This window comes from Cebidichthys violaceus, unplaced genomic scaffold (genome assembly GCF_023349555.1).
Source record: "Cebidichthys violaceus isolate CVI_PGR_0920_01 unplaced genomic scaffold, fCebVio1.0.p SCAF_22, whole genome shotgun sequence".
Taxonomy (NCBI): domain Eukaryota; kingdom Metazoa; phylum Chordata; class Actinopteri; order Perciformes; family Stichaeidae; genus Cebidichthys; species Cebidichthys violaceus.
Window position 1 is genome coordinate 8,659,015 of NW_027176395.1, and position 11,074 is coordinate 8,670,088.

Genomic DNA, 11,074 nt, shown 5'->3' on the forward strand with positions numbered 1-11,074 from the left:
ACAGTATGAACCGTGTATGTATCATAAACGTTTGTTTGCTACAGAGATTATTTTTCTTTAACGGAGAAATCCCATCGGCTTTTTGTGGAGGGAACCAGTGTGAGGCTAGCTTCCTGCGGCCTGCATTAAAATACATCATCCCTGCAGCTCTCTATTGTCTCCACTTCCTGTAGCATGCACACACACACACACTTCAAAATGTCTTTGAAAACATTGTATAATCATCTGTCAACTTGCACAATCATATGCCAAGAAGAAAAAAAAGTTATTCATTTGTTGTATTAATACAATTTTAACACATTAACACTGAAAAAAATAAATCACAAAAACATTTCTGTCAGACTTTATTTTTTCAAATATTGTCTTCGGTTCTAAAAATTGACAAATAAATAAAAAGAGAAGATCAGAAGGAAAAGCATCTGAAAAACCGACTGAGTTTCTGAAATGAAAGGAGGAAGGCCTCGCCGCTAACAAGGTGGCTACTTTTTTACTGAGTGTTCACATTGGGCACATGCACATACTCTCTGGAACGTCTGCCTCATTTGTTGGACTTTGCCAGCAGCAAGTCGTCATTTAAGAGACTCATAAAGATGACTGGTATGAGTAGTTGAGGGTGAAGCTCATGCTGACCGGGTTCAACAAACAGATACATGACATCATAGGTCGGTCCACCGACAGAAAAACATTGCTGACTTGTAATTTGAGCGTGTGTCTGCACGTAGCTAATCCTACTGAACATACAAACATTCACAATCATATACTTGACAGTGCATTAGCAGCTTAAAGGACTCCAGAGGAATATCACTTGCTTTATCTTTAGTACAAACACAATTAAGTTTGGTGAAATAGAAAGCAGGCGTTTGTGCAGCTCACAAGTCCTCATGTGTGTTGGTGGGAAGGATCCTGCAACCCTTGACTCCTACACTCAAATATATTCTGTCCACTGCACCATGAAGCAGTTTGAGTATTTCTTACCCAGGTTCTCTTCTTGTCTCGTTTTGTACAACACAAGAAAAATATGAGCATGTTATTGTGTATTAAATTAGAAACTTTTTTAAATTGTGTCATTTCCAGCTGGGATATTGATTAAAGTTCTGAATAAGTTTTAGTTTTTCTTCATTCAGCGGACTAAATCTTTTTTCATCCAGATGGTTTGAAGCATCTTTTAAATACCGTCAGAAGAAATAGATGGCTCCGATGTAACGGTAAAAGATGAGCGGCACAAACCCTTGGTGTGGCTGAGGAGCACTTCTGTTGCTATCCACATGAGGACCAGTGAACCTCCTCACCGTCAGAGATGGTCAAAAATACATCAAAATGTATTTTGATACAAATTACAAAATACTGGTGCCACAAAATACAATACATGTATTTTGTATTTAAAATATAGGAAATATTTTTTTCTGGATTTTCTGTTTTCTCACAATTTGGTATAGCAGAGCATTCAGGTTTGGGCTATATAATGCACACAAAGCTCTGGTGAACCCCACAAACAGGAAGAACAGTCACAGAATGTCAGTGTAAGCAAAGCTGTTAAGACAACAACAACTTGATTGTGTGTGTGTGTGTGTGTGTGTGTGTGTGTGTGTGTGTGTGTGTGTGTGTATATATATATATATATATATTAATGGGACTTAACAGCCCATAAACTTTGGCTTTGTATCAACAAGAAAATATTCATCACATATGTCATAAAAACAAAATATAGAATTAAAACCAGCTGTACACAGGTAAAGAGCCTAAATAAATTACTGTACTGAGACATGTATGAAATAATAAATCTAAGGATACTTTCATAATATGCCTTTTAAATAAAATAAATTGGATATTTAATGTTTTTTTTAACAAATGGACATCTGCTGTCATAGCCTGGCTAACTGTGAACTATAATATCTGCCAGTAATTGATATGGCATTATGACATTCACATTGAAAAGATACAGCATAACTTGTAATACAGTGCAAGATTAGATGGTCAGAGTCTCTTGATAAGGTTATCATGAACATACAAGCTCCCAATGTCCCTCTTCCTACAGCTAGCTACTCCACTGATAAGCTAACTTGCTAAACACTGGCTATGCACTAGCCTAGACAGCATGCTAGCGTCATTAGCATGTTAGCATCGATCGCTAGCTTGATATTATAACCATCACCATGTACATACAATAGGCTATGTAGCCAGACTCAGACATACATTATACATCAAGCTAGTTGACATCTGTCACACTCAGATAAAATATTTACCTTGACAGACAATCCGTTGAACTTGAAGATCTGAAGACTGAACTGTGAACTGTTTTTTGATTTGTGGAGAAAGTATTTTAAATACAAAATTACTCTACTCTAAAGTATTTTGTTACAAATTACGTTAGATTTTTCATCGGCCCTATCAAATACAAATTACAAAATACTCAAAAGTAATTGAAATACATATTTCAAATACAAGTAATAGAAATACTGCCCATCTCTGCTCACCGTCAGTCTGCATTCTCACCGTTTACTGTATTTACAAGAGAATGTACACAACGGGCCACTCAACCATAGGATAAATATAAGACAGGTAGGCTGTGAAGAGTGACTGTCCAGAGAACTGAACAGAACAGAACTAGGTGTGATAGGACCAAAATAACCCAGAACCAAGTAGTATGGAGACTCCTGCATTTGGGACTATCTGTACTCAGATCTAGAATGACAGGCTATTTGTGCGGTTTTGCTTGCAGCCAATCACCTTAAGCGTTCTTCCATTTGATACCACGTGTGATTGGCCAGCTACCGCAGCAGCTGCAACACACGGCGCTGGGATTGCCTGCCCACAGTTCTCAACATGGAGGTGGCTAGTTGGGGGTGGGGTGGGGGTGTTAGCGGTAACCCCTGTATGAGTGTAGTGCAGGTTTGTCAAAGTAAATGAGTCATTTCAAGACATCATCTCTGGTGTAATAACTTGTCATTACCAGCTGTGACAGCGTGTGGATGCTGTTCTTTTCACCTTATAAGTGTGTGTGTGTGTGTGTGTGTGTGTGTGTGTGTGTGTGTGAGTGAGAGTCATCATGGTATAATGTAGTCCTGGAGACACTGGAACAGGAACTACCACAGAGGAGGTCTTCAGTACGTGTCTGTCTGCGGTCAGGAAACTTTACAGATGTGTAGTTCATATGAGTAGAAAGGGCCTCCCCCACTTTACACCCCTGTACCAATGAAGTCGGTCTCTAGTTGGCATTTGTAGGGATTGTTATGGACTGTATTAGAATTGATTCATAATAAAATGATGGATTAATTTACTTTGAATGAATAGAATTATTATTTACAGTAATGTGAGTAGCTGCTTTGTTCCAACAAGAGAGGGAATATATGTATATGTATAATAACAAAATTACATTCAGCAAAGTGAACTGATCTGGAAACAGATCAGAGACCATCTGTCCCATTTACAAATAATGAATGGAATAACATCCACTTTAACTGCTCATGAACTTGCACAGCGTGTTGCTTTGACGACGATCATGAAGTTGTTCAGTGACCTGCTGCTGTCAGTGTACCGATGGCGCCCTGCTAGAAGCTGACTGTTTGGACTGCAGCCATCCGTAAACACTTTTATATCGCCGCTGGGGTCCGTCAGTGTCCGCTGCCGCCCTCGGACAGGATGCGGCTGGGCTCGGTGAACCTGGCCGTGGCTATGTAGAAGAGGGCGGGGCCCGGCACAAGGGCCAACAGCGGCAGGTCCTGCTCCAGCTTGTCCAGTCTGGAGATGGAGACAATGCCGTACGCGTGGAGCAGCCAATGGCTGAACAGGACGACCAGGCGCTTCTTCTTGGCAATCAGGTTCTTAAAAGACTGAGGGGACAGACGAGAGAGAGCACACGCACACGGACACGGACACGGACACGCACACACACACACACACGCACACCTCAGAGTTAATCATACTGGCAGAGCATATGCTAAATGTGCAATGATGAAATGCTTGTCAAACATTGGACTGTTTCTAATACCGTTGATGCAAAGACCATCTTCCCTTGCAATAACATTAAGACAAATGGCACCAAAGGAAGCAATCTCTTTGGCATCATTGGTTGAGTCCTGCATTTCCACTTAAAGTCCCAGTGAAATGAGAAATAGACTTTTACAGTTCTGTGTTTACCGTTTATTTATATGGATCTTATTATAAGCCAAATATACATCAGAAAATGGGTAATTTGACATCAAAGCCCTGTCTTTTTTCTCGTCTGTAAAACTGTTTAAAATGCACCGAGGGACGTTTATGATAAATCATCCAATCAAATGAGGCCGCTCATATAAAACCACGTTTGCAGACGGTAGTAGCTAAAACGATCGTTATGGAGAGAGATTGATTCCTTTAGTTACAGTGATCATGACATGGACAATTAGAGCAAGAATATAATGAAATGGATGTATATGTAAGTAGTAAATGAATAACAAGAAGTACAATTTAGGAATGGGGAGAGTTCAATCAATATTTGGGAACATGAGCTACTCTCTGTCAAAGCCAGGAACTGGTGATGTTATCAGGTAGACCCCCACATGAGCTCCTTTACCCTCTGTCAGCTGTGGAAGCTGTACAATATACATTGCCTTTGGTAGAGGGGGGGGGGTCATGTTTGCCAATGTTTTGGACTGTCTTAAAGCACAGGAATAAAAATTGATACATGTTGAACGTAGTTCCCCTTTAAAAGCATATTTTGAAATCAATTTGAGATTCAACTTCAAAATTCAGAATAGAATCATGTTTTTTTCTGTTTTTTATTGCACAATTCGAGGGTAAAACTATTAAATAAATGAAATGAATTTGTAAAGAATGGATTTTGTTATTATTGATATTAATGTGCCGTGATTAAACACTGAAGAGTTCTATAATTACTGTGATGGTGCACATAAAGAAATAGCACATTCTAACATCAGATTCAAGACCCCATTGACTTTTAAGTACAAGTGAACAGTGAGTGTTGTTACCTGTATCTCAGAGGCAGACATGTAGACAGCCAGTGTGACTAGAGACAGGACCAGTATGATGTAGGGGAACGCATAGTCTGAAACAAACAAACCGTCACTCACAGCAGCACAGGTCAACCTACGCAGCCCAGCAAACGCTATTTAAACATGACTTTGGTCCTATTCGCAAGAAAACTCCTTCTTGAAGTAGGAAACATTAGCAGCAGTTAGATGTGAAGTCGGTAGCACTCACAGAGCAGCCCTCCTCCCACGGCCTGCAGCACCGTCAGGATGGGGAAGAAGTACAGAGCAGCGTAGATGCTCTTGAAGCGATCCGACTTGCCCAGACCGCACGCTATCTTCTTCACCAACAGAGGACGCAGCATCATCATCAGCACCAGGCAGAATGCATAGTAGATCAACACTATGGTGTAGCTGAGGAGGAGAAAAAACAGTCAGTCAAAGTCACAAGAAACTGCAGGCAACATGTTGACCTCAGGAATAGCAGAAAAACAGTCCAATACTTAGATATTAAACATACGGTAAAACTGTGGGAGAGATAATGTGCATCTATACTCTGTTAAACTACTCCTTGTTGTTAGACCTCCGAACCATCTGTGGGGAAAGAGCTCTATCCATTCAGCTGAATTATTATTAGTGTCTGTTCAGTAAATATGCTTTTGATATTTTAAGAGTTTTCTCATCTCGAATATTTCTCACAGGGAGGTTAAAAAGATTTTTTTCCCGCCACAACTGCAAAGACAAAAATCTGATTTTTCCCAGTTTATAGTTTAAAAATGTCATTGGGTTCAGCCCTATTTACCATGCCAGTAGATCTCAATGCTAAATGGACTTGTAGAATAGAACCTTTCTAGTCTTCCACTCAAAGCGCTTTGGCACTACACTTTCATTCACACACTGATGGCAGGGCTACCATGCCATCTATCGGCTGGAGCAGCTGGGGATCGAACCGCCGATCTTCTGACTGACTGATGTCAAGCTGTGCGTACCTTTACTTTACTCATGCTATGAATTGTGCAGACTAGTTGATCTAGCATGTCCATATGGACCAAAAGAACTTTATTACTCACACGACATTTGACCTCTGCATTTAACCCATGGTTAGCATTAGGAGCAGTGGGCTGCTCTACAGCACCCAGAGGGCAGCACGGGGGTTCAGTGTGTCACTCAACGACACCTGAACACGGACAGTAGGAACCAGGAGCAGCGCTACACTGAGCCACAGTCAGCCCTCAAGTTACCCAGCGTCTAAGTGAGACCTGCTGTGATCTGTCAAAAACGTGAGCCACTGTGACAAAAAGGGACTCAACGGTTCTCTCATCTATTCTGAATAACCCCCCTGTTGTCAGTGCTCACAGTGGGTAGACGGCCTCCTGGGTGCAGTGTAGAGTGTTGACGTAGTCTGGACTCGGGTTGTACAGCATGGTGTACCAGTCCGACAGCATCTGGACTCGACACGACTGGATACTGAGCTTTCCCACCGGCTCTGTGACCAGCAAGGTGACCATGGCCGACACGCCACACTCCAACATGGCTGTGATGTGCTGCAACAGAGCACTGGAACTGAAATACACAACAGACAGAGCGACACAAGATCACACAACAGAAACATGGGTCATTCTGAGTGTCTCTTTCATTTCCTTTTTCTATTTATATGACATTTCATGTGAAAACAAAATGGTGAAAACACTGCATTCGCTGAGGCCACAGCCATCTAAACTGACAAATCTAATCATTCTCTTTAGTATAATCAATAACTCTAATAGCCTAAACCTTTATGAAGATTCCTGCTTGTACAACATTTGGAAAACAACAGCTTTCTCCAGTGTTGGATTTACACTATGGCTTTCGGGGAAGTTTTTGGGGGTGCAATAAAAAAATAAACTATCAATACATTTCAACTCACTCGAAAGATAACGTACGGTGCTCAATAGAGATACAGGGATTGCTGTTATATCCACGGGCACGGATCGGGATGTAAAAAAAAAGAAACATTCAGAATATTAGCGAATGGGTTGGTGGGTGAAAATAATGCATCATAAATGACGGAAATATGAATTTAAGTCTCTAAAAAGATTTTCCTCCAAGTATTACAAATAATGATTATATTCACAATTATGTTAGTTTGTCCAATTACTTTTGAGCCTCTGAAAATGTGGGGAGCTGTGTAAAAATGGTCGTAATTCCTAAACAGTTATTGTGATTTTTTGGCTTTATCCATTGAATTAAAGCTGAAAGTCTCGACTTCCACCACATATTGACTGATTAGTTTCAAATCCATTGAAGTTGTGTAAAGAGGCAAAATTAGAAAAATTGTGTCACAGTCCAAATACTTCTGGCCCTGACTGTACAGCTTTTAGTTTTTGCTGCTTTAAATGTCCCACTTTATTTGCTGAAGTGACATTAAAACACATCATTTAAAAAGCTGCAGCCTGCAGGGACTAAGAGAGGAGAGTCAAATGTCCATGCAGTGGCGGCAGGTCTCTAAACTGAAGAAAATTATTAATTTGGGTGGATGACGTGAGTAATGTGTGCACCATGTGTAATGTGTGTGAAGCGTGCCTCGACACCTTGGATGGCCTAAATTTCTCTTTGTGGGGAGCTCATGTCTCTTTCACCATAAGGGTCATACCACCACTAGCTATGACATTTACACCAAGGTCTAATTTTATCATAATAACTGGGTTGTCCATTACCTCGTGAAAGCCGAAAAAAGAAAGAAAGAAAGAAAGAAAGAAAGAAAGAAAGAGAGAGAGAAAGAGAGAGAGAAATCCTGTGTGGCCTCACCTCTTCTTCCCAGAGTACCACTCGATGAAGAACCAGTGCAGCACGAGGGGTAGCATGGCCATGAAGCCCAGATAGAGCCAGTCGTACAGCTCAGGGGACTCTGTGCAGCGTTCACACACATTCTGGAGGTTGGCTCGCTCTCCGCGAGGACAAACCTGGCAGCAGACAGAGATGCCGGGATTAGAAACAACTCAGAAAAACAGCCACGTCTCCGATTTTTCTCTTTTTGCTCATTCCCTTACTTTTTCTTCCTAATGTAGACATAATGTGGAGAGAATTGATCTATATAAGACCTGTCAGTTCTTTGCATCAAAGCTACATTTACTTTTACTTTTATGTTTATTTTTGTCATCGTTTTGTTGTGATTTTTGTTGAGTGAAACAGCAAATGAAAAAAAAGAAGAAAAAAAAAAAAGTAAAAAAAAAAGAAAATCACCTTTTTTGGACAATGCATGTATTAATTGATTTACTGTATTTGTGTGTTGCACATTGATGTCTACATTTATTGCAGCACTTCTTAACAAAAGCATTACAGATGTGATAGCAACATACGGGAGATTGTACTGGACTGCATTACATCGAATGGTGTTTGTTATATTTTCTCCACCTATATACACACACAGGAGGGGGGCAAAAATATCAAAAACAACTTGGATTACAGAACATTCCAGTAGAACTACATCACTAATTTAAGAAGCCCTTCTGCTGCAGCAGATGAGACTGGATACCGACCCGAAATCTGCACTAAAACGACAACAATCCCGCTCTCTTTTATTGCATAGATGCATTGACACATGTAGTAGTCAGACACACATCCTGATGTTCAGTACTCACACCACACTCTCCCTCCACTGATCCGTTGACCATCATCCTGCCACAGTACGTGCCTGGACATGTTGAACTCATGGACACAGCTGAAAGGACAAACAAACACCGTATACAGCTGCAGTCGGCACTGGTAAACAACAGTTTGGCAGCACTAGATTAGATTTTCTTTATTAAACTGAAGGCAACATCTAAAAACCTCAACAACAACGTCAAGCTCTTGTCCTCCATCTTTTCCATGCATTCTGACCAGTCAGACTCTACCAACACTGTCTGCAATACACTGACGGAGAGAGGAGTTAACTGATGCACCACAGTCAGGAGAAGTCTCAGTGTATTGCCATATCAGTTAATACGATTGGTATCTAGTTATTTTGGCTAGATAAGGCAGCTAAGCTAACTGTTAACTCAAACGAACGTTATAGCTGTCTGGAACGAAACATAATGTAAAAGTGAGCTCGCGACCAACACAACCACAGGCTAGTTCCCCGGATACAACTGTAATGTTACCAAATGTCCGCAACTGGCACACAATATTGCGTTTACTGGTCGGTGTATAAACTGTCATGAACACACTCGTCGGTTTATTGATTTAATGCATATATCCTACTGAATAATTTGCGCTGGTATAGTCATTGCATTGGGATATTTTTTAGCTAGTAAAACGACACTAAGGTGTGCGACACTACGGTTAAACTACCGGCGTCAAGCTATCATTAGATGAAAAATGAAAACCAAACGGTACTATAACTCACCCATTATGTGCCCAATAATGATTAAAACAAGGTGTCTGGCCTCAATGATACCGTAGTTTCTTCTGTTAGATACGCAAACCGGATGCAGACGAAAATGAGGTAGCACAAACAGGAAACAATTTCTTCTTCTTCTTCTTCTTCTTCTTCTTCTTCTTCTTCTTCTTCTTCTTCTTCTGGTGTTACGGCAGTTGGCATCCAGTTTATTGACGCATTACTGCCACTTTCTGCTCCGTGTGGATCAGCCAGTAGATTTACAATATTTCCCCCAAACCAAAACAAACCAAAACAAACAAAATAATAATAATTAAATAATAAATAAAAAAAAACACCCATACCATATTAACCTATATTTTATTCTCCATGTTTTACCTTCTAGACCTATACAATCCTAGCCTCTGACAAGCACCCTTGTACCATATCACCATTCATGCACCCTCAGATTATTCCTCATCCTTTCTCTCTGCATCTCATACTCACTACAACTCAAAACTAATTGCTCAACTGATTCATCTTCTCCACATCCTTCACACAACCCTGTCTGGTGTTTTCTAGCATTTTCAGTGTTTTTTTTAGCGCACAATGGCCCAACCGTAACCTTGTCAACACTGTTTCCTCTCTCCTGTTCCTACTACCTACCCTTGTAACCAGAGATGGGATGGGCAAAAATACATCAAAATTATACAAATTACAAAATACCCCTCAAATAAATGTATTAAAATAAAATACAAAATACTGGTGCCACAAAATGTAACAAAATACAATACATGTATTTTGTATTTAAAATATAGGAAATATTTTTTTCTGGATTTTCCGTTTTCTCACAATTTCGTATAGCAGAACATTCAGGTTTGGGCTATATAATGCACACAAAGCTCTGGTGAACCCCACAAACAGGAAGAACAGTCACAGAATGTCAGTGTAAGCACAGCTATTAAGACAACAACTTGACTATGTATATATTTTTATTGATGGGACTTAATAGCCCATAAACTTTGGCTTTGATCAAAAAGAAAATATTCATCACATATGTATACTATAAAAGCAAAATATAGAATTAAAACCAGCTGTACACAGGTAAAGAGCCTAAATAAATGACTGTACTGAGACCACCTGGCCAACTGTAGAATGTATGAAATAATAAAACTAAGAATACTTTCATAATATGCCTTAAAATAAAATTAAATTAAAAATTAAATAAAATTAAAATAAATTGGATATTTAATGTTTTTTTTGTTTTTTTTTAACAAATGGACATCTGCTGTCATAGCCTGGCTAACTGTGAACTATATTATCTGCCAGTAATTGATATTACACATTGAAAAGATACAGCATAACTTGTAATACAGTGCAAGATTAGATGGTCAGATGTCTCTTGATAAGGTTATCATGAACATACAAGCTCCCAATGTCCCTCTTCCTATAGCTAGCTACTCCACTGATAAGCTAACTTGCTAAACACTTGCTATGCACTAGCCTAGACAGCATGCTAGCATCATTAGCATGATAGCATCGATCGCTAGCTTGATATTATAACCATCACCATGTATATACAATAGGCTATGCAGCCAGACCCAGACATACATTATACATGAAGCTAGTTGACATCTGTCACACTCAGATAAAATATTTACCTTGACAGACAATCCGCTGAACTTGAAGATCTGAAGACTGAACTGTGAACTGTTTTTTGATTTGTGGAGAAAGTATTTTGAGTATTTTAAATACAAAATTACTTTATTAC

The 11,074-nt window shown here is 39.7% G+C and overlaps 1 protein-coding gene across 1 annotated transcript; it reads right to left on the minus strand.

Annotated features, from left to right (window-relative positions):
• Nucleotides 1–327: 327 nt before the first annotated feature.
• Nucleotides 328–9,460, minus strand: jkamp (jnk1/mapk8 associated membrane protein). Its single transcript, XM_068717879.1, has 7 exons — nucleotides 9,334–9,460; nucleotides 8,588–8,667; nucleotides 7,755–7,909; nucleotides 6,324–6,530; nucleotides 5,200–5,381; nucleotides 4,968–5,044; nucleotides 328–3,830 (listed from the first exon to the last, which is right to left on the minus strand). The coding sequence occupies exons 1-7, from the start codon at nucleotides 9,335–9,337 to the stop codon at nucleotides 3,612–3,614; spliced, it is 924 nt and encodes a 307-aa protein (XP_068573980.1). The 5' UTR covers nucleotides 9,338–9,460; the 3' UTR covers nucleotides 328–3,611.
• Between the last annotated feature and the right edge of the window lie 1,614 nt (nucleotides 9,461–11,074).